Source organism: Eurosta solidaginis, chromosome 1 (assembly GCF_040869045.1).
Source record: "Eurosta solidaginis isolate ZX-2024a chromosome 1, ASM4086904v1, whole genome shotgun sequence".
Taxonomy (NCBI): domain Eukaryota; kingdom Metazoa; phylum Arthropoda; class Insecta; order Diptera; family Tephritidae; genus Eurosta; species Eurosta solidaginis.
In genome coordinates this window covers 343,608,032-343,633,655 of record NC_090319.1, presented here as the reverse complement: position 1 = coordinate 343,633,655, position 25,624 = coordinate 343,608,032, and the positions used below count along the sequence as shown (strand labels likewise).

Sequence of the window (25,624 nt, the reverse complement as noted above, 5' to 3'; positions counted from 1 at the left end):
TGAACTTGAATTGGAAATTTCTGAATTTAAATTGGAATTTCTGAACTTGAACTGTAATTTTCTGAATTTGAATTATACATTTCTGAATTTAAATTGGAATTTCTGAACTTGAATTGTAATTTTTTGAACTTGAATTGAAAATGAATTGTAAATTTCTGAATTTAAATTGGAAATTCTGAACTTGAATTGTAATTTTCTGAACTTGAATTGTAATTTTCTGAATTTAAACTGGAAAAGGTGTAGTATATACATATGTCTATCTGTGACTTCCTATGCACAGAATGAATCTTATAAAATGAAATTACTAAACCACCTAATTTTCTTTGTGTGGTATATGGTACATCAATTTGTTGCTTTCACTGGATATCCAAGAATACGGTTATTAACCGGATCTTCATAAATCCGGATAGTTTCACAAACGAATATTAACCGTATATCCATGCCGTCCGGATTTTATCCGTGTCAACGGATATCCGTATGGATATCCGGATATTCGAATATGCGGATAGTCCCAGCCCCAATACCTATACATATATATGTAAATAAGTAGTACTATTAATTATTTATCAGCACTATTGAGGAGCCGTTAAAATCGTGAACTTGGTGCAGTTCCAAGGGAATAGGTATTGGTATTGTGCGTTGATGCGTTTTCAGTTCATTCCAGCCGCCAGCAACATTTCTATTTCCAGAACAGCCACCACTATTCTCAACCATACGATTGCGTTCAATCATTCTTTGTATCTTTTCCGTATGTGGCGGATGATTATGTGTGCCCGATTCGGATTTTAGTTTGCCATATTCTAAAACACACCTTGCGCGACAACGTTCAGATTGCACCTTCTTGGAGTAGTTGTGACAACGCCAATATTCTTTGCTATTTTTCCGACTATGACAATTGTACATGAAGTTTCGGAGTACCAGACATGGTGTAGCCCAGGGGCTAACAATAAACATCAAATTTGTATCTGTAGCAAAAGAAGTTAAAAAGAGTTTACAAATATTTTAGTTTTAAATATAAAAATTAGGAGAAAGGAAGTATTTTAAATTATAACGAAAGATTTAACTATCACTTATCTATAACAAGAAATATATTTGCATAGTAATTTATATTTCTTTTTTATGTTTGTTTATAAAAAATGTACAGATCAATTAACTTGATTTCAAAAATATTCGCTAGAGATATTACTGTAGGGTATAGAAACTTGCCGACTGAGTGGATTATCATCCACGGTCGACAGTTCGAAAACAACCGATCTCAAAATAAGTTAGTTGAAGGAAATATATTACATTTATACTGGGATAAACAAATTCTGAGATAAGACGGTTCGTCACCTGAATTCTAAGATAGAGTTTTTGAAAACAATGATGAGTTAAAGCGTTCTGTAAATAAATTCTAAGAGGTCGTTTTCCAAAGGCTTGTTGAGTTTTCGGTAGCCGAAATAGTCGAAAAGAAAACTAAGCTATATCGCATATATGTACATTAGGGTGGGTCAAATTTATTGTTGCAAAGGCACATCCAGTTTCTGACCCTATGGGTCATACTGAGTAATATTGGGATATAAAATTTTCTAACAAAATTAGGGAGGCTCGAAATTCACTTCAGACCTATGGTCCCATGGACAATATTACTCAGTATGACCCATAGATCCAGAAACTGGATGTGCACCTGAAGTTTTTTTCCCCATTTTTCCTCATACAATTTGACCCGCCCTAATGTACATAGTCGGTGTCAAAAGAAAGTGTACACACGTCTAATGTAACAATATTAGCTCTACTTAAAGAGTTTTTCAGGCGACACAATGGAACATTTTATGGTTTTTGAAAATATGTATGCAATCCTGTTCTATTCAATGGACAAAACAAAAACAAAGCTGTTATAACAAAAAGACAATGGACGGAAAACCGGAAATACTTCATATTTCTAGTGTCAAAAGAAATCCTGCAAATTAGGGTTCATGTGGTTGCAAGGAAAGAGGCACCCATTACACAGACCCCGGCTTTTGATAGCAGGCAACTTCAATGAACTTTTTGAAGTGCTTGGGTAGTCGAGATATTTAGTTATATTGGCGGAAGAACTTATGATAAAATATCATTAGGGAGCAAAAACCTAGCACTGAATACAAGATATTGTGACGAATATTAGCATCACTAATTGATACTCCCATCACTAATCTGATACTAAGTAAATAAAGGCACAACAACAATAAAGTAAGCTGCCACTCTTGTGTAAAAGTAGTACTCACATATACACACGCATATGGATATAAACTACAAATATATGTACATGTATATAGCTGGTGACCAAGCATGAAGTTCACGTAATTACTAGACCTTAGGAGAAATGGGTAAACGAGGATACCGAGAGTATAAAAGCAGCGAACGCTGGGCACGACTAATCAGTTTGATTTAAACACGCTTTTAGTTGCGAAGTATAATTGTACTACTCTCAAAGTTGTCTAATAAAGACCATTTTGCATTATTGAATATTGGAGTTATTAAACTTCCTTAACCCTAAAGGGCCAATTAATGGTGACTTATCCATAACCAGATAAAACAGCTGATCGAACCATCCTTATGTAAATCAATAATGGTGCCATACCATAACGCTAACGCCATAACCATACCATAGCCAACCAATTGGTTTTTGGTTTTTCGCCATATCCATTACCTAAAAATATTTGAGTTGGAGAATTTATTAACTTTTTGTTAATTTTATTTATTGTTTTCGATACGTTTCGACTAAGATACTTATTTTTTGTGGTATATGTTTGTAATTTTTTGCGTTTTCTTTATTTTTATGAAATTTTCACGATTTTTAGGTTAAGGCCCCATTAATCGATCACATTGGAGATGGTTATGGATATGGGTATAGTTACGACTACGGCGTTAGGGCTAAGGAAGTTTAATTGACCCTTAACGCCATAGTCGTAACCATACCCATATCCATAACCATCTCCAATGTGATCGATTAATGGTGCCTTAACCTGAAAATCGTGAAAATTTCATAAAAATTAAGAAAACGCAAAAAATCACAAACATATTCCACAAAATATAAGTCTCTTAGTTATAACGTATCCAAAACAATGAACAAAATATACAAAAAGTTATTAAAGTCACCAACTCCAATATTTTTAGGTTATGGATATGGCAAAAAACCAAAAACAAGTTGGTTGGCTATGGTATGGTTATGCCGTTAGCGTTATGGTATGGCACCATTAATCTATTACATTGATTTCCATAAGGTAGGTTCGATCAGCTGTTTTATCTGGTTATGGTTTTATGGTTATAGGTCACCATTAATTGGCCCTTTAGGTGATGCTTGAAATTGCAAAGCTTTTTAGTTCCATGCCACGTCGTTAACACTCAGTAATAAAAGCAAATGGCAAAAGCACAAATTGACAACCCAAGAGTTTTGGTTTTGTTTTTTCATTAAATAAGACAGTGTTATATATGATTAAAAAAATTAAATTTTTCCATTCTGTCACCCACAAAACCCTTAAGTAGAGGTAATATTGTTACTTTTTATGCGTGTACACTTTCTTTTGTCACTGACTTTATAAACTTGACAACAAAAATTTACACAGCTCAAAAGGGGAAAGAAAATAAACTCAAATTTATACAACTCAAATAAAAAAGCTACATTTTTAATTTTTATATTTAAGAATTCATGAGCTTAACACCGGCTTATAATAATTGAATTTCAATTATTATGTTTTCTAAGAGAAACTGAAAAGAATGAAACATTTACTGGCATATTGCTTTGGAACCATTTCGGAAACCGCCAACGTAATCATCATCAGGCAATTTTGTAATGTTGTCAAAGGTTTCACCGGGATTCGAACCGTGAATCACATGGTGAAACTGCAATAGCCTTTAACCACTAGGCCATCCTACTGGTATTTGTTTTCATGCTTAATTCAGTTTTTCTAATTTCTACACTAACAACACAAATGAAAATTCAATTGAATTTCAATTATTATAAGCCGGTGTTAAGCTCATGAATTCTTAAATATAAGTATAAACTGAACACACCATTAAACAAACATACCTAAATATGTACAACTGAGCCTGAGTTTACAAAGCTTCTCATTCGCAACGAAAAAGAACTTTACAAAAACCAATCTACATGGCACACAAATTAATATAGAGATAAAATGTCTCAATTGTGTTGTTAGTGTAGAAATCAGAAAAACTGAATTAAGCATGAAAACAAATACCAGCAGGATGGCCTAGTGGTTAAAGGCTACTGCAGTTTCACCATGTGATTCGCGGTTCGAATCCCGGTGAAACCTTTGACAACATTACAAAATTGCCTGATGATGATTACGTTGGCGGTTTTCGAAATGGTTCCATAGCAATATGCCAGTAAATGTTTCATTCTTTTCAGTTTCTCTTAGAAAACATAATAATTGGAATTTAATTATTATAAGCCGGTGTTAAGCTCATGAATTCTTAAATATAAGTATAAACTGAACACACCATTAAACAAACATACATAAATATGTACAACTGAGCCTGAGTTTACAAAGCTTCTCATTCGCGACGAAGAAAAACTTTACAAAAACAAATCTACATGGCACACAAATTAATATAGAGATAAAATGTCTCAATTGTGTTGTTAGAGTAGAAATGAGAAAAACTGAATTAAGCATGAAAACAAATACCAGCAGGATGGCCTAGTGGTTAAAGGCTACTGCAGTTTCACCATGTGATTCACGGTTCGAATCCCGGTGAAACCTTTGACAACATTACAAAATTGCCTGATGATGATTACGTTGGCGGTTTCCGAAATGGTTCCATAGCAATATGCCAGTAAATGTTTCATTCTTTTCAGTTTCTCTTAGAAAACATAATAATTGAAATTCAATTATTATAAGCCGGTGTTAAGCTCATGAATTCTTAAATATAAGTATAAACTGAACACACCATTAAACAAACATACATAAAAGCTACATTTTTAATTTTTAAACCCAATAAAAATAAAAAAATAAACTTTATTTAAGAAAGGTCCAATTGACTTATTTTGTTTTGTTGATTTTCCGACAGGGTGGATAAATGATGTATATTGGAACGATTTTCCGTCATCCCTTGTCGAATTTGGTTTCGAGACAAAATTTGACAAGGGATGACGGAAAATCGTTCCAACATACCTCAAGCGTCCAATTTCTAACTTCACAGGCCAATATGAAGATATATTACCCGCCAAAACTTCGGAAAACGGAAAATCGATTTTTCTCTCCTTGCTTAATCTCTTCAATAAATACCCATAAAAAAGGTTTTGCCGGTCAGTGTAATTTAACAATTTGCAAACTATACGCACCTCCGAGAAGATTTAAGCCGAGCTTCTTTCCAGTTTTTGGTGTGCTATTTTGTGCAAGCTTCCCTCGGAGTATTTTATTACACTCGTATACAAAATTCAACTTTTTGTTGGTTGCCTTTAAAGTAATTGCTTTCTTATTTTACTAATTTAGGATCACTGAATACGAAACTATAAACCAAATTTTAAAGTTAGCTCTTATTTTAAGAATATTGCTGGTATCGAAATAAAAGACTAAGAGTAAAATTTCATAGAATATAAATCAATAAAAAAAGATATACATATTCATTACTTCTAGGGCTGGGACTATCCGCATTTTCGAATATCCGGATATCCACACATATCCGTTGACACGGATTAAATCCGGACGGCATGGATATCGGTTAATATTCGTTTGTGAAACTATCCTGATATCCGGATTTATGAAGAACCGGTTAATAACCGTACTTTTGGATATCCAGTGACAGCAATAAATTTATGTACCATATTAGTTTATTTAACATTAATAACAATAGATTCGTGGGGCATTTAAATCAATTAACACTGAATACAAAAAAGACTCGTATTGAGAAATATGTAATATGATGTTAAACTATTTTCTTAATAACAATGTAATAATCTACAAACATATTTTGTGAATAATTTTTCGATGTTTGCTTCATTCATTTCTGATATGCAGATATTCAACTTTTATATGCCAGTATCACGACATACGGATATCCGGATTTTCCGTTTACGAATCCGGATATCCGAATAGCCGGATTTTTTGCTTAGCTATACGGTTATTCGAAAATCCGGATGCAGTTCACAGCCCTAATTACTTCTTAATAAAATTTTTACCTTGTATTCAACTTTTTTAAGAATTTCTATTTTTGTTTTCCCTTGTCTTTTGTAATCAACTTCTGGAGTATCTTTAATCAAGTTCCAGCAGTAGTCCGCTAGCACTGTATCTGTTTTCCATTGTCGATATGGCTAGGTGAAATCGTTCACCATGTTTATCACTCATATCATCGCAGTTGAGAGGGAAAAAATCGAGATGAGAATGAAGAAAGTTAATTTTTGGGGACATATTGTAGCTTATTTGCTGATACTTTTGTAGCAGATTCTTCACAAGCTCGTGGTAACTTGCAAATCTCCTGTTGCCAAAAAAAAACATGAGCTACTACTCTAAAAGGTTCCTATGCCTCTTTTTCGATGCCCTGTAAAATCGAATCAAATTTTTTGTTCTCAAGAGTCTCCCGACGAAAATTCCGCCTTTTATTTTGGCGTCGCTTAGATGCGGGAACCAATGAAGCTATCATCATCAAATTTGGCACTTCGGCTGCCTGTATAAAGCTTACTTGATCCACATTAAACTTTTTAAAAGTGGGCTTGGCATTACTGGTTTATGGAAGGAGCTTTGTATCAGAATTCGATAGTGATATCTTGAGAATGTTTCAAGTTATAATGATGAATATTGTACACATCGTAAAAATATAAAATTGAACTAAGAAATAAGCCTGCCCGTATTAAGGTTTTCTTTTTTCGTATTTTAGTTCTTGGAGCTTCCACTTTTTAAAAATGCACAAAAAAAAATGTTGGAAATCATATTTAAAGTAAATTTCTTCAAGCTCTCTAACCGTCATACGGTGGGGTATTTGAGTAATTTAGCTGGCCAAAAGTCGATTTTTCAAAATTTTCCAATTTTATTTAAATGCTCTCCATGGCGTTCCTAGATGTCCACTGAATAGTATACATACCCCAAAACCCATCTACAACGTCAACGGAGCTAACCGCGCACACCTAAAGTTGCATAAAAATTGTGTGCAGTTCTATGTATTTTTGGATTAAAAAGCAATATAACTTTCTAACCTAAATTCTTGTTCACTTCTTTAGCCTTAATCAAATCTAGTTACATTTTCTTTAAGAACAGGTAAATGTGTTTTTAATTCATATGTTAGATTTGTGTTTGTTTCAAAGTTTAATAACAAAACCGAAATACGAAACCGGGAGCCTGATCCATAGTAATTCCGCGCGGAACCCCGTGAATTTACTGTCAAATATTTCCTTTCATAACAATGAAGTGAGACAACCACTTTTTGAACAGAAATAACTGCTGTTTTAGTTTTGGCCAGCTAGATTGATCAAATACCCCACCGTGCGTCGTTCGATATCTGCCAACTTGTAATGTACATTCTTTCGATAAGTTGGCACGCCCCTTTTTCAAAACCCAGCTAAAATGGATTGTAACCCTAAAATTTTAGGGTGGTAGCTTTTACGCGGGTACCCTCACTAAATTATTTGAAATCTCATATTAAAAAGTGACGTATACCAAGTTACGGTATTAGCTTAAATATGGCATAAATTAATAATAAGAGCGAACTATTAATTTCAAGTTCTATATTTATATTAAGGTGGTCAAATACTAAAGACGTAATGTAGTTTAAGAGTTTAAGTAAGAGGCAATTTTCATGTTGACCAGTGTTATGTTTGATTTTAATTCTCTTTTGTATGAATTAAGCGGGGGTTGCCCTCATTGCTTTTAAATGAATGAAAACATTTATTTGAAGCAATTATTAAATAATTAATAAAAATATTTATAAAATAAATTATTAAATAAATAATAAAAATTGCTTAAAATAAATCGAGCCATAACCGCAGAAATGGCTTAACCGGCATAAACAAAATTGTTCAGTAGACGCTTTTTGTATTTATATTGCGATTACTTTATATAGTAACGTGAAAGTTGGTGTGTATATAAGACTATATAATTGACGTATACTAATGTGGGATTTTTTTGCATTTCTTTAATAATAATGGCGCAATTGTCGCTTACGCCCTTTCTGCTTTCCAAAAAAAAAGACTTCATTACTTGAAAGTGTCGGTTAAGCCAAAACATTTGAAAACAGTAAAAACAGTGGTTGGTGATGCAGATCAATGTTTTTATTCAGATTTCAAGACGGAATTCATATTTAAAGATGCAGACTGATTTACAAATATTTTTAATTTACAACTAAACTAAGTTTTTCTAAATAAAAACTATATGACTAAGGTACAATCTATTCATTTCACATTGCCGTCTTCTACATCAGTAACTGGTAATGTATCTGTGATAAAAGAGTTGTGTTTTAAGTTGAGGTACTCTCTGTGGAAAATTTCGGGAATTATATTTTTATCAAAAAGTGATTTCAAATAATTTAACGATGAAATTCTCTGTAAGCTCCTGTATAAGCTGAAGTAGAAGGTCCCTACTTTCGTAGAAGTCTTTTGGATAGTGGTTTCGGGATCTTCCTACCTCGTTTCCCAACACAAGTATCTTCTTCAACTATTTCCTCTGATGAATCGGTGTCGCTGTATGGAACTAGGGCAACTTTATTTGAAATCTGCAACAATCATCTGGCTATATTCATTATAATCCTTATTAAGAAAAATCTTAATCTAAAAAATAATCATCTGTTTTTGAAAGAAGTCCATATTTAAATTAAAAACACGAAAATTACGAAACATGCATACCAAAATGTAAAAACTTTGTATTAAAATGACAAAATTTTCTCGGAAAAAAAGCTTAACCTACACATTGCGAGCACAAAAAAATATAAACAAAGTGTTTTGTGCGCTTGAGCCAAAATTGGCTTATCTATAACTTCGTATCGGTATTTCGTAGGACTTTAATTTTTTTGGAGCTGATGCATATGGTAATGGCCTTTCGGTTTTCATCAAAAACAAAAAATCAAAAATAATGTCGGTTAAGCCCTTTGTGCGGTTATGGCTCGAAATGTTTTCATACATTTAAAAGCAATTAGGGCAATCCCCGCTTAATTCACACAAATAAACAACATTGGTTAATTCTTTGTAGTTCTACAAATAAAACAAAAACAAAAATAACAGTTTCTATGAAACCGCTAACAACAACAGGCATAACTTTAACACATGTTTTCATACAAAGTATGTACAGTGCAAAAAGAATAAAATATGCAAGGAAGGCAATTGGGATAAAGTTTACAACAACTAAGGCAAGACAGGCATGACGTGGCTGAATGCGTTTGTAACACTTCAACCATCGTAGGAGTGCGGGTTCAAATCCCACTCCCGGGAAAAAAGGCTTTGAAGAGATTTACAAGGTATAATGAAGCAGCGACGGATTCTTGTTAGTGCTCGATGCACCCAAAGCAAAATTATTTTTAATTTCTTTATAATTTATTTAATAATTTGGGAAAAATTTAAACAACGTGACATCAGGACAGACAAGGCGACAGCTGTTTCGATTATACCTTGTAAATCTCTTCAAAGCCTTTTCTCCCGGGAGTGGGAGTCGAACTCGCACTCCTACAATAGTTGAAATGGTTATAAACGCATTCAGCTACGTCATGCCTTAGTTGTTGTAAAGTTTTTCCCAATTAGTTGTTGTAAAGTTTTTCCCAATTGCCTTTACAACAACTAAGGCATGATGTAGCTGAATGCGTTTATAACCATTTCAACTATCGTAGGAGTGCGAGTCCCACTCCCGGGAGAAAAGGCTTTGAAGAGATTTACAAGGTATAATTGAAACAGCTGTCGCCTTGTCCGTCCTGATGTCACGTTGTTTAAATTTTTCCCAAATTATTAAATAAATTATAAAATTAAAAAATTGCTTCAAATAAATGTTTTCATACATTTAAAAAAGCAATATGGGCAATCCCCGATTATTAAAATCATATTTTTAATTTCTTCTGAAACCAACCAATAAGCTTAACATTTGCTGATCGACATATATGTACCTTTCCTTAGACTAATCTGACGCATTTCACCCCTATCAATTTACTGCTTCCCCTCGCGTTCACCAAAATCATTTGTAGAACATATTGACAAGGTGAGACGAACCGTATGTTGTATAGATCAAAAAATGATTCCATTCCGATGTTACACGGGCTAGTGCCGGAATTAGCCCCCTTTGTAAGGTTGAAGTGACCAGTACGTGAGGACCTCACATAGACTGAATAAGTCCGTGGAAATACTAAGGACCTATGTAGGATTTCCCTATACCTGGTGACACTCACCATGTCGTTACAATATTTATATACTCAGCGTGCTTTGAACACAGAGTATATTAACTTTGATTAGATAACGGTTGCTTGTACAGATATAAAGAAATCGAGATAGATATAGACTTCCATATATCAAAATCATCAGTATCGAAAAAAAATTTGATTGAGCCATGTCCGTCCGTCCGTCCGTCTGCCTGTTAACACGATAACTTGAGTAAATATTGAGATATCTTCACCAAATTTGGTACACGAGCTTATGTGGACACAGAATAGTCTTTTTTGAGCGATGATAACCACGCCCACTTTTTATATATATAATATTTTGGAAAACACAAAAAACCTGATTATTTGGTAAATAATATACCTAGAATGTTGAAATTTGACGTGTGGACTGATATTGAGACTCTTGATAATAATTTGAAAACAAGTTTTTAAATGGGCGTGGCACCGCCCACTTGTGATAAAATAAATTTTACAAATATTATTAATCATAAATCAAAAGTCGTTAAACCTATCGTATCAAAATTCGGCAGAGGTTGCCTTTTCTATAAGGAATGCTTTGAAGAAAAATTAACGAAAACGGTTAAGGACCACGCCCACTTTTATATAAAAGATTTTTAAAAGGGTCGTGGACGAATAAAATAAGCTATATCTTTGCAAAACAAAAAGCTTTATATCAATTATATTTCATTTCCCAAGTGGGTTTATAACAATAAATAGGGAAAACTTCAAATTTAAAAAATGGACGTGGCACCGCCCCTTTTATGACTAAGCAATTTTCTATGTTTCGGAAGCCATAACTCGAAGATAAATTAACGGATCGTAATAAAAGTGAGTACACAAATTTTCCCTATAACAGAAGATATTTCTAGTAAAAATGGACGGGATCAGTTAAAGACCACGGCAACTTAGATATAAAACAAGTTGAAAAGGGTCGTAGACTAGAATAATAAGCTATAACTTAGCAAAAAATAGTTTTGAATCAATGATATTTCACTTATCAGTTTTATTGTAAGAGCAACATTTTTTTTTAAACGGGCTATGTAGAAAAGTAATTTACCTGAAATGAAATGTACAATTAAAGTTTACGCTGAGTATATAATGTTCGGTTACACCCGAACTTAGCCACCTTTACTTGTTTTATTTTATGTTTGTTTGTTTAATGGTTTTGTTCAATTTATACTTATTATTAAGAATTCATGAGCTTAACACCGGCTTATAATAATTGAATATTCAATTATTATGTTTTTTCTAAGATAAACTGAAAAGAAAGAAATATTTACTGGCATATTGCGATGGTACCATTTCGAAAACCGCCACGTAATCATCATCAGGCAATTTCGGAAATTAATATAGAGACAGAATGTCTCAATTGTGTTGTTAGTGTAGAAATGAGATAAATAAATAAGAAATAAGCAAGAAAACAAATACAAGCAGGATAGCCTAATTAAGGCAACTGCAGTTTCACCGTGTGATTCGCGGTTCGAATCTCGGTGAAACCTCTGATAACATCACGATATTGCCAGATGATGATTACGTGGCGATTTTCGAAATGTTACCATCATAATATGCCAGTAAAAGTTTCTTTCTTACTTTTCAGTTTCTCTTACAAAAAACATAATAATTGAATATTCAATTATTATAAGCCGGTGTAAGTTCATGAATTCTTAAATAATATTTTTATTTTATTGATTGACTTATTCTTACGCCCTAAACTTAACTTACACCGTTTAAAATATGTCCCTTTATTCCCTTTAGTCAAAACGGTTCTGCTTCTTTTAGTTAATCAATTAAAATATGTATATATTTAGTAAACTCGGTCAAGAATAAGTAGCAATTAATGGTGAAATGCTATCACACTTTGGTAATACCATTAACACGATTTATTTATGTAGTATGACGTTGTTTCTATTTCATTACACACTACGTATTTGATCAGATTTTTTCAATACGCAAGATTTTTTATTTCTATTTTTTTGTGTATGGTTTTAACAACCCTTTAGCATTTTATTCTGCTGGACGAGGATTCGGCCATATTGTTGCAGTGGCACGTGTTGCTAGAGTTGGTACGAATATTTTAAATACTGAGCCACATTTTTGTGTACATATCTCGGAGTTGGCGCTTCTTATGATATCATCAATTTTTGGATCGTCAGCCTTAATTTCAATATATTCGCTCAAATCCTCTTCTACTGTGTAAAGTGGTCGTTTGCCTATTCGTTGCATATGATTCGAATGATTATGACTACGTCGCGCTGTTACCAATTCATTATTTTTAGTTATGACCACTGCTTTACAACGTAATTTTAGTACATCAATGCAGCGCCATGTTGTTTGTCCATTTGCTTGTGTTAATTTTTTGTTATATATATAACCCTTGTAGACAAGTTGTGCATTCTTTTTTTGACTTCGTATAAATTTCACATTCAACTGCTCCTCCTGTTGACCTGTGTAGAAATTATAATACTAATCATAAATGGTCAATCAAAATGAGTTAAAAGTTTTGTATACAATTACACTGTATAACACTCGGCTGGGTACTGGACCAAGCCATTTTTTAAGCATAAGCAAATGAGCAATTTCCTCTGTTTTCGAAGTTATCCTCTTAAATATCTATATTTGCTTAAGAAGTTAGCAATTAGAAACACCCCAATATATGTTTTGTATTTGAATTGTTTAAAAAATTAAAAAAAAGAAAAAAATTTAAGTGTGGTCCGACTTTTTTCTGTTTGAACTATCAGAAGGCAGATCTTCGACAAAATTAAAGGCGAATATTGAGAATTGACCTCGTCAGTCCCGATTCAGCCATAACCTTAAAAGACGCTGAATCAATAGCCAATTTTTTTTTTTTTTAACATTAGCTCTCAACCGAGCCCGATAACCCAATGAATGTGTCGCATTTTTTTTTTTGACAAAAAATGGATCAAACAGGCTCCCTAAAACACCTGTTATAAAAGCGACAAATGTGTATGTAAACAAATTAGATCTCGTACAAATTTTGCTTATCGATCAACCTCTCCTCAAAAGTTGGTTTTTTTCAATACCTAGAAAAAGTGATTTTGTTCTATAGGCTCATTCAATTTCAAGACACCGGTCCGCGCAGGATATGATTTTTGATTCGATGATATTTTAAAATGTTCTATGGTAAAATAATGACACTGGTTCTTTTTTTTGTCTCAAAAAAATTTTTTTTCGGATTGAATTCGATAATATGCAATCGATATTTTATTCACCTATTTTTTTTTTTTTTCAACTGTCAATAACTTTGTCAAAAATTAACCGATTCTCATGATTTTTTCTTTGAAATGTTCGTTATTACATTTACTTTTACATAAATTTATGAACAATAGCATACAGTTAAGAAAAATATATTTTTTTAGTATTTAGTAAAAATTCATGACTTTTTTTCAAAAATTAATAATTCAAAAAAAGTTATTTTTTTTTTGTTTAACCTTTTTCTATATCGAGTGAACAGTTTATGTTTCAACTTGGGTATATATCTATTAGCCAAAACTCGTTTTCGAAATATGAATTTTTGAATATTAAACTTTTTTTCGCCATATTGATGCAATACATATTAGCATAAAGGGCGATCAATGCCAAATGCTTAAAATTAATAAAAAATATCACATTTATTATTGAAAACATTCATTTCTTATTATTTTTCAGAATTACAGTGATTTTGTAACAGGACATGGCAAAGGCTCCTTCGACGGTATTGGAGGTTTAGTGAAATATTTTGCCATATTCTGAAAAATAACAACAAATGAATGTTTTCAATAATAAATGTGATATTTTTATTAATTTTAAGCATTTGCCATTGATCGCCCTTTAGGCTGATATGTACTGCATCAATATATGGCGAAAAAAAAGTTTAATATTCACATTCCGAAAACGAGTTTTGGCTAATAGATATTTACCCAAGTTGAAATATAAACTGTTCACTCGATAGAGAAAAAGTTTAAACAAAAAAAATTTACTTTTTTTGAAATAATAATTTAAAAAAAAGTTATAAATTTTTACTAAATACTAAAAAAAAATATTTTTTTTAACTGTTTGCTATTGTTTATAAATTTATATAAAATTAAAAGTAATAACGAACATTTCAAAGAAAAAATCATGAGAATCAATTAATTTTTGACAAATCAATTGACTGCTGTTATGGGGGAAAAAATGTTTAATATTCAAAAATGTATATCTCGGAAACAACCAGTTTTGGCTAATAGGCATTTGGTCAAGTTGAACCATGAGTGTTCACTAAATATAGAAAAAATTAAAAAAAAAAAAAAGACCTATTTGAGAAATTAATTTTTGAAGTCATAAATTTTTACTAAACACTAAAAAAATATTTTTAAACTATATGCTATTGTTTATAAATTTATATAAAAGTAAATGCAATAACGAACATTTCAAAGAAAACGTCATGAGAATCGGTTAATTTTTGACAAAGTTATTGACATTTGAAAAAATAAGTGAATAAAATATCGATTGCATTTTATCGAATTCAATTGCCGATCAATCCGAAAAAAATTTTTTGAGGCAAAAAAAAAAACACGCGTTTCATTATTTTGACCAAAGAACAACATATTAAAATTTCATCGAAATCAAAAATCATGTCCTGCGCGGACCGGGTGTCTTGAAATGGAAAGAGCCTATAGTGTTATTATAACAATTAGCATGCAATTACATAGGTATTACTTAACCAATAAGTAAATGGTTAGTGCAAATTGTTTTTACATTTCGAATGGTGAAGCGAATTTCGCTCTTTTTCGACTGCTGATTTAAAAATGTCCTATCTTAGAAAACTTGTTTAAAAACGCCCTTTATTAGGATTCGGTTGAATAATGCCTTATTTCAGAATTGGTTTCAAAAACAGGCTGTCTGAGCATAAACACAATACATTCTGACGTTAGATAGGGCGTTTATGAACAAATTCTGATATGGGGTGTTTTTCAAATATTTTTCAGATAGGAAATTTTTGAAGAAGCAGTCGAAATAGGGGATATTTCCACTCATTTGTTGTTGTTGCTGTAGCGATAAGATTACTCCCCGAAGGCTTTGGGGAGTGTTATCGATGTGATGGTCCTTTGCCGGTTACAGATCCGGAACGCTCCGGTAACACAGCTCCATTAAGGTGCTAGCCCGACCATCTCGGGAACGATTTATATGGCCACATTAAACCTTCAGGCCATCCCTCCCTCCCCACCCCCAAGTTCCATGAGGAGCTTGTGGTCGCCAGAGCCTCATCTGTTAGTGAAACGGGATTCGCCGCTCGAAGGTGAGGTTGACAATTGGGTGTGGAGAAGCTATATATTGCGCTGGCAACCTCAAAAAGTTTCTCAACACAACCCCTTGAATCTGGTATTTTAATCGCCTCTTACGATACGCATATCTAACCCCCTAACCCGCTGGGGGTTGTTGTTGTTGTAGCAGTGCTTCGCTCCATACAATAGGTGCGACCGATCATAATTTGTCATCAATATCCTCTAACGGGAGTCCAAGGAAACTTGCTGTTTCAGCAGGGGTGGACCATAATGAGAGGGGTGTTAGAGGTGTCGATATATGCCCAACTCGTGCGGGCCCAATAAATTGTCAAAATAAAAATGCTGCTGTGAATGGGAACAGTAATCCGTTTGAGTATTATTTATAAAACATACTCCTTGCGTGCCTTTCGCAGCCTTACTTAAGCTGAATTTTAATTCTATTTGGCATTGCTACATTTTTTTTTTTACAAAACTTATGTATCCAATACAGAATATTTTAAACATATCGCACACTAACTACAAAAGAGTCATAACTTTAAATTTTTCAAAATCGGTTTTTTTCAATAAACCAATTTACAGTACACATCTCTAACTGCCCCTTAAATTTCGTTGTCATTATTTTCTTCTTTAACTGGAAAATTACCATTATGCCAGTTTTGGTGTTGATTGCATCGCTTGCGCTGTATCAACTAATGAGTACTATTTTTAGTTGTGTCAATGTGCTTAAGAACAGGTGAACAGTTTTTTACGCATAAAGCGTATTATTTTAAATTCTGACTATCTTGTTGCAAAAAAGTTTTAACTTTGTTGTGTATTTATCAAAATTCTGTGTATGTAAAGAGTAAGTAAATTTTTCAGTTAAAGAGGCATAATTGGATATAGTACAAAACGTAAAATAAAAATATTTCAATCAAATAATCATAATTCAAAATTGCTATATATTTTGTCCGTAAACAAATAATTACAACAAAATTTCGTCAATTCATTTTATAATGAAGGTCTCCTTCTTTGTAAAACTGGATTTCAGTATAACATTACAGACGTTTTCACATAAGCCGTTTTTCTTCTCTTCTGAACATTTACATTTTTCAAGTTGTGGCTCTTTTGTAGTAACTAATTGCAAAATTTAACTCTTTATAACTATTCAAAAGTTATTTAAAATAACAGGCGCTTTCGATGTCAGCTTAACACGGACTTTCTATCACCCAATTCAGCAAGTTATTAAAACAAAATACTAAAAGAAAAGTTATATAATAAATTTATATGCTCACTTTGCATTTTTGAAAAAATTAATAATGAACAATTAATTCAAATAAAATGACCCAAGGCGAACATGTTTTTAAACTGTCCTCAAGAATAAGCGAAATCAGAGATGCAAAATCCTTTAGTAGTTTCTAGGGGCATAAACACTCCTTTGAAATTTAAATACTTAAGTTGAGGATATATGTATGTACATATGAGAAGGGTTTGAAAAATCGCTTGGGCTTACATTCAAACATCTGTTGTTTATTTGCGAAACTATACAATAGCGTCTGAAATGTTAATTTTGATTTTCACACTTCATCCTTCAACACCCAAGTCTCCCGGTTTGACATTTCCTAAAGTTGGCGGCCCTATACAACACTAGTCCCTTGGAGTGAATCACATAGATTATAGCCTATCAACCAAGTTTAAATATCACCTACAGGTTACGGCTCCTTTTAAAATTGTGAATACGTAGGCACATATATCTACCAGGTGAGACTTTGTCCTTCGCAAGAACACTCAAAGTGGTGAAGCAAAAGCTTTCCCAAGACAGTGGAACTAATGACCGTGTGTGATACTACCCTAACGTAGTGGACAGTTGAACTTGTCTGAAAACTGAAGCTACGCGGTCATCCATAATGAGCTCCTATATCGTAAGGCCGGAAAACAGTAGTTAAAAACTTTCAAATTAAAATCCGTCGACTTTCATTCTAAATTTGATTTAACGAAGACTATTGAAATCAATGTTGTGAACACAAACGTCTGCAATCTTTGGTCTACATTTTAAAAATTGTACCCAGGGTCCTTGTAAAATTTTAATTATGTAGATGCGCCGAGGATTATACGGATTTTCACCCATGACGCAATGACATCCACTTAGACTGTTATGATTCCGAGGACGGCATCTTTGGCCGAATAGTCACTCCCTAACGTTTCAAAGTGTAGCTCGGCAGCATAGCGCAACAAAAGCATCCGTTGGAAAGTCTTCGGAGCTACACCTAGAGCTTCTAGGAAAGTGACGTCGACGAAGGTATGAGTTCGAAGTCGCAGTCGTATAGCTTCTGTACTGACATATGGTGTGAGGCTCAGGAGGCGTGGTAGCGACTGGTGGTAGGGATTCCTACTGTTCGCACATTGGAAATTTTAGCTCTTAAAAACAGCCGAAAAAACTGGAGGCGCCCTGTGCCACGATAGTCATGAGTATTAATAGACCATTCATAGCAACCCTAAGTCGCCTTTATTCGTGACCGCCAAGGAGCGACAAATGATTTAAAGAAATTGTGTTCGCGAAGATTATTAGGAGTTACCTCTAGCTGAAACTACGCTTTGCACGAGATATACAGGCAAAAGTGTGACTATTTTATGTATCTCTATTTCTTTTCAGCAGACGCAGCAGTACCAATTCCAAAACCCGGGTTAGGTTCGAAGCCTCTCTGGAGCATGGGAACGAGGGACAATCCCTTCGCAAGGAGTTACTCTTGAAAATTTTTGAACGGTCTGCGAGATTTGATGCAAAAACCCCGGATCTTTCCGAAATGGCCAACACGTTGATTTCCTTAAATACATATACACAAAAACTTTCCTAAATATTATTTTTTTAAATAGAAAAATCAATCTTTTAACCTACGCCGCCGCCGCCGGTATATAATAGAGCCTACGCCGCCGCCGCCGATAAAGTGATCGGCGTAAACCTCTAGCTGGTTGAACCACAGGTATGTAAGTTAAACTTGATCAACACGCCTGCAATGGCTTCAACAGCACCAATGATCTACGATTGGGAAAAACATCAAGTTATTTAAAGAATGATATGAAACAGTAAAATTGCCGTTTTTTCTTTGTCTTCTTCCGGTGACAATTTAAGATGTTGATGATCATAGATGATTTTGGATGTCGTAGTTGTGTGTATATCGGTCAAGTTTTTTATTGCCAATTACCTGCGGTCCAAATAGCTCACTTCCGGATGCGTTAATCCCCTGATGAAATATGATTATTAATACATACATAGTAGCTAATTTTATAAATAAAAAAAACTAAATGTAAGGCGCGATAACCTCCGAAGATATTTGAGGCCGAGCTTCTCTTCCAATTTGCGTCGTGCTCCTTTTGATTTTTCCTACAAATTGGCGGGACGGGACCTACTTCTTTTATTTTATAATAATAATTTTATATAAAATATTATTTAAAAATATATTATAATCGTATTCAAAAATTATTACAAAACATCATTTAATACACTTTTAAACAACAGTCGGCTGGGTATTGGACCAAACCCACTTTTTTGTAGAGATTGAGGCTTATGTAGACAAAGTACTATCTGCGTTTTTCGAACTTAGCCTCCAAAAAAAATAGATATCGGCTTTCGAAGTTCGAAATGCAACATTTCCAAAATTTATTTTTTTGTTAACGCGTTCAGCAAATTAAAAAAAGTAAAAATGTGTTTGTGGTCCGCCTTTTTCTTTTATTTGAATGGCTAATTTTTTTTTTTTTTAATTACAGTATGAGCAAGTCCAGTGCCGAGTATGTGCAGACCTGAAAGTAGTAGCCACTAGAGATATACGCCGCCGATTTTCGCACGTCGCCGCCGAATGTCAAAAATTTCGGCGCGGCGGCGGCGTCCAGCGCGTTAATATATTTTCTACTCTTTTAATACTGTCTAGGCTATTTATTGTTCATCGCGAAAATTGATCCGATATGGTTGAAAGGTGTATCAAGGGATGCGCATCACAGCCAGTTTTTAAAATCCAATTGCGAAATTTAACACTTTATAACCGTTCAAAATTTATTTGAGAAAACAGGCGCTTTCAATGCCAGCTTAACACGGATTTCGCTTCACCGAATTCACAAAGTTATTAAAACAAAACACTTAACGAAAAGTTACATAATCAATTTAAATGCTTACTTCGCATAATTTTTTCATAAAATTAATAAAGTAGAATGAATTTAAATACAGTGTCCCAAGTCGAACATATTTTCAAATTGTACTCGAGTTGTTAAAAAAGCAAGTTAACCGAAAAAGGTGCCGAATTTTATATCCCGATTGGCTGAAAGAATAAGCGAAATCAGTGATGCAAAATCCTTTTGTAGGCTCCAGTGGTTTAAATTCTCTTATGAAAAGATTCTCAGTTCATACTTAAGTTGCATATATCTCCAACACGTATGAGAAGGGTTTGAAAAATCACTTTATTTGCTGAACTATAAAATAGCGTCTGAAATCTTAATTTTGATTTTCACACTTCATCATTCAACACTCAAGTCTCCCGGTTTGACATTTCCTAAAGTTGGCGGCTCTATCCCCAACTAGTCGCTTGGAGTGAATCGCATTGGATATAGCCTATCAACCATGTTTAAATATGACTGAATACGAAGGCACATTTTTTAACCAGGTGAGGTTTTGTCCTTCGCAAGAACACTCAAAGTGCTGAAGCAAAAGCTTTCTCAAGACAGTCGAACAAATGACCGGGTGCTCTACTAGCCTAACGTAGGGGATAGTCGAACTAGTCTGAAAACTGAAGGCGGTTATCCATAATGTGCTCTTATATCATAAGGCCGGAAGCAAAGACTATTGAGGTCAGACGTCTGCAAATTTCGGTCTACATTTTCAAACTTTTATCCACGGTCCTTGTAAAGTTTAAATTATGTAGATGCGCCAAGGATTATACTATTTTCACCCATGTGTTACGCAATGATATCCAGTTGGACACCTTTTGATTTCGAGGGCGGGATCTGTGGCCGAATAGTTACTCCCTAATTTTTCAAGGCGTTTTTTGGTGTAGGTCGGAAGCACATCGCGACAAAATCATCCGTCAGAAAGTCTTCGGAGCTACACCTAGAGCTTCTAGGAAAGTAACGCCGACGAAGGTATGAGTTCGAAGTCGCAGTCCTATGGCTTCTGTGCTGGCATATTGTATAAGGGCCAGGATGCGTGGTAGCGACTGGTGGTCGGGATTTCTACTGTTCGCACGTCGGGAATTGTAGCTCTTAGAAACAGCCGAAAAGCGCCAAAGGGCGCTATCAACAATAAGCCAGCAATGATGCTATTCGTTAAAACTGTGCCACGAGAGTCATGTCTATTAGCAGATAATTGATAGCAACCGTAAGTCGCCTTTATGCGTACCAGCATAAAGCCACAAATGATTTAAAGAAATCGTGCAGACGACGGGTATTAGAGTTAGCCCAGAACATCTCCTTCGGTGAAACTACGCTACCAATGTGTAAACATGTGTGTGTATTTCTCCCTCTCTCCGCAAGGAGCTACTCCCGAAATTTTTGAACGACCCACGAGATTTTGAGGCAGAAACTGCGGATCTTTCCGAAATGGCCAATACGTCGATTTCCTTAAACACATATAAACATAACCTTTCCAAAAATTATTTTTTGAAATTTTCGCTTTAAAAGCCTCCCTGATCGTCATCCGAATGTTAATGATATTGTTCCAGATCGTCAAAAATACCATTGGTTTCAGTAGTATGTTTCCATATTCATTAGTTGTGGACAATGTGATACTCCGAAGTCCAGCCATTCAATTCAGAGGCCACTATCATGGGACTATCTGACTTCATTTCATATAACAGCTATAACAGCTGTCAAAAAAAAATTCACCATTCAAATAAGGGAAAAGAGCGGACGACGACCACATTTTTACTTTTTAATTTGCTGAACGCGTTAACAAAAAAAAAAAATAAAATTTCGAAATGTAGAATTTCGAACCTCGAAAGCCGATATCAATTTTTTGGAGGCTAACTTCGAAAAGCGGAGATAATACTTTTTATACTTAAGCCTCAATCTCCTCAAAAAAGTTGGTTTGATCCAATACCCAGAAAAAAAGTTAATTTTGTCGCATAGTGATATGATTGAAAAATGTTCTTAAATATAATCAGAAAATTACTGTGATAATCAAATGTTATTCCAAAGTAAAATACAATCTTCCAATAATATCAAATATGATGAAAAGATGAATAAAAAGTGTTTGAAATTATGAATCACAAATGATTACTCAAGAATATTCACATTTAGGGTACCCGACGATAGATTAATTTTCGAAAAAGAAATACTTTTAAATTTGATCGGATTTAAACATCTGGAGGTATATTTAAATATTTTTTTTGATACAAAATTTTCAAATAATTCATAGCTAGCAGCAAAAACCCTGTTTTTCAGGAGAGCAAAAAAAATCCCTTTTGGCAGGTATATAGTAAATTGCTAATAATATTAAGTACTCCAATGAAAGAAAAAAGATTCCGTTGGGTTTCAAATCAGTTCTTTATTCATAACTCGGTTATTCCAATGGAAATTATTTTTATAAAAATTATTGTTGATGAGGTTATTGCAGAGCAAAGAAAACATTAGTTGTATGTAGCGTTTATGTCGAACCATGCTTTTAGAATGATGCCTTGTGCTAGAGGTCATGGTATTGGTTATCAAATATTATCAAAAATGTTGACAACGGACCTGGCGCAATCAAAATATTTTTCGACACTAATAATATTGATATACGGAACTTTATGTCTATCTCGACCTTATTACACCATTCCACCCCAACGTTATACAATAAAGGCTAGGGATATACTCCAATCAGACGACCCTATATTTACATATTAATCGGCGGCAGAAACAGTAACCCAAAGTTTTTAAGCGCTTATTCTTTGTAGGATGTGAATCTCGTAAAGCGATAGAACAGTCAGCCAGCGAACCCTCCTAAATATTGCAAATGAAGGCTCGGGCGAGGAAAGTTTATCTTATCCAGGAACATGGACGAACTGTAAGAGGATCACAATCTCTCAACTATAGAAAGATGACATTCTCAGGCAGGTAGTCTTTAAGAAAAAATATAAAGTTGAATTGGGAGACAAGACTACATGGAATGTAGCCAGACAGGAGAGCATCGTATGGTACACAGATGGCTCGAAGACATCAGAGGGGATTGGAGATGGATTCTTGGGACCTATAGCCAATGTATCAGTGCTTCCGGGACATATAGTAGTAGTATTCGAACATTCACACCCTCAAGCCCAGTGAACTACTAAAGTTCATCGGCTTCGATGAGGTGCTGTGAAGGAGATGAGGGCACAATAGACCAATGGTCGCATTGCAATACTCATCAATTAACTATCTCTTTCGTAAAGCTACAAGTTGGATTTGTGATGTAACACTATTTCGCCCTACTTATGATAACTGAAATCAGGACCCGTATCGTGTTATACGATCACGTATTGAAAAGCAATTTCATTCAAACGATAACTATGAATCTGTCCAACTATTTGTAGAAATGATATTAAGTTATGAATCTAATATGTACTCGTAGCCACTATTTCACATATTTCCTCAATCCGATTCACCATTTCAGTTGGACTGCGATTTAAAAAATTTTATTCTATCACGAGGCGTATAAACGCGATACAGGTCCAAATACACTTATGTGCTCGCCTAATATTATTCAAGGTCCTAGCTCCAAGTTTCTGGAAAACTAATTAAGAACACTTTACAAAGTCTTTTTAACGGGTTTGACCGCGGGAGTGGTTCAACAACACTCTCCCATATATGCCTTTAAAAGTTTCTCAGCATCGTCGTGGAAAAATAACGGCAAGTTGCTTTATTTGCAGTAAATGTTTTCAAAATCCTTATTGTTTTCAAGATCCTTATTGTTTTCAAAATTCTCAGAGTTCCTTTTGAAACAAGCAGATCCAAGGTAGTGTTGTTTCCCTAGAATAGATAGTTTATTGCACGTTTCCAGTGTTTTAGGCACCAATTGTTTTTAACCGATCTCAAATGATGAACAGTACACTATCATGAATATTCTTAAGTATTTGAACCTTGACGGCGCACCTTTGCCAAAAATTTTCATAGCGTGTGTGAGAGCGTGGTTCAGCCGGACGCATGATGGCAAGATCATCGCTTTCTTCTTGTTGCTCGTGTATAGGTACACGTAAAGGCGGCAATCCAGGCGACGCTACAAAGCCATGAATTATTTATATGAAAAGTAAATAATTTCTCGTTCTAACACTTACCGATACATTCCATTATCATGAGTTTCGATTTACCATAATTCTATTCTTCTTACCACTTTTCCACTTGTTGTTGTCGTTGTAGCGATAAAGTTACTCCCTGAAGGTTTTGTGGAGTTTTATCGATGTAATGTTACTTTGCGCGATACAGATCCGGTACGCTCCGGTAACACAGCTCCATTAAGGTGCTAGCCCAACCATCTCGGGAACGATTTATATGGCCACATTAATCCTTCAGGCCATCCCTTCCTCCCCACCCCCCAAGCGCCTCTTGATCTTTATTGGAACACTTGAAGATGGAGTTGCCGTCTAAACTGTTAGCCTCAAAAAAATATAACGAGACCTCCATTACCTTCGTGTTACAAGCTACCAACAGTGCTTTCGTATGCAGATTTGAGAAACAGCGAAGCTTTCTGCCTTATAACGTCACAGAACCTCCTTCGTAAGCACAATCAGGAAAACAAATCCGTAGAAGCTGGGCGGCACAACGCGAAGAATTGTGAATCAAAACCGGCAAAATAATTATATTTTTAGCATCGATATGCACACTTACAAATCCCAAAGACCAAATTTCCACAAAAAACAAATCAAATTATACACAAAACTTAAAGATGTGTTAATAAAATCGATAAGAGATATACAAAGCTTTATAGCTTTGTCTATGCAGAAGTTAAGGGCCAATTAATGGTGACCAGATAAAACAGCTGATCGAGCCTACCTTATGGAAATCAATGTAATCGATTAATGGTGCCATACCATAACGTTAACGCCATAACCATACCATAGCCAACCAATTGAGTTTTTGGTTTCTCGCCATATCCATAACCTAAAAATATTCGAGTTGTTGAATTTAATAACTTTTTGTAGATTTTATTCATTGTTTTGGATACATTATGACTAAGAGACTTATTTTTTGTGGAATATGTTTGTAATTTCTTTCCTTTTTCTTAAAGCTGCAGACATTGGTGCTTTATCGGTAACCGTATCGGTAACCTTATAACATTTATGGGAATCAATGCAATCGATTATTGGAATCAATGCAATCGATTATTGGTGCTGCTAAGGTCGTAACCGTATCGTAGCCAACCAATTGGTTTTTGGTTTACCGTCGTAACGATAAACAGCTGATTTAGGGATACGACTACAGCGATACGACAAACGGCACCAATGACTCCGCTTTAATTTTTATGAAATTTTCACGATTTTTAGGTTAAGGCATCAATAATCGATCACATTGGAGATGGTTAGGGATATGGGTATGGCTACGACCACAAATCACACACAGAAGATTGCGCACTCACGAATTCAAAATTGCTTCATTCTGCGCATCTACGTCACACTTGACTGCTTGAGCGAATGAAAGAAAGAGAAAAAAACAAGAGCTGAAGGAAAATGACGTAAAAATTTCCCATAAAAAACAGCTGATCTTTTGTTTACATGCGCAATGTTGTGTTTGTGATTTGTGGGTTACGACTATGGCGTTAGGGTTAAGGAAGTTTAATTAGCCTTTTAAGGGCCAATTAATGGTGACTTATAACCATAAAACCATAACCAAATAAAAGAGCTGATCTAACCTACCTTATGGAAATCAGTGTAATCGATTAATGGTGCCATACCATAACGCTAACGCCATAACCATACCATAGCCAACTAATTGGTTTTTGGTTTCTTGCCATATCCATAACCTAAAAATATTTGAGTTGGTGAATTTTATAACTTGTGTAGATTTTATTCATTGTTTTGGATACGTTATGACTGAGAGACTTATTTTTTGTGGAAAATGTTTGTAATTTG

The 25,624-nt window shown here is 34.4% G+C and overlaps 1 protein-coding gene across 15 annotated transcripts in view; it reads right to left on the bottom strand.

The window, feature by feature from the left end:
- Positions 1 to 25,624, bottom strand: part of LOC137237973 (modifier of mdg4-like) — a 222,395-nt gene that overhangs the window by 137,681 nt on the left and 59,090 nt on the right. Inside the window, exon 5 of one of the 15 annotated variants that reach the window (XM_067762451.1) lies at positions 199 to 965. The exons of 9 other annotated variants lie outside the window; for them this stretch is intronic. In XM_067762451.1, the coding sequence (XP_067618552.1) occupies positions 556 to 965 (410 nt within the window). In that variant the 3' untranslated portion in view covers positions 199 to 555. Of the gene's footprint in view, positions 1 to 198; positions 966 to 12,048; positions 12,768 to 24,548; positions 24,657 to 25,465; positions 25,516 to 25,624 lie in introns of those variants that run through there. 5 more of the 15 variants (XM_067762442.1, XM_067762449.1, XR_010949067.1 and 2 more) reach the window with 5 other exon arrangements.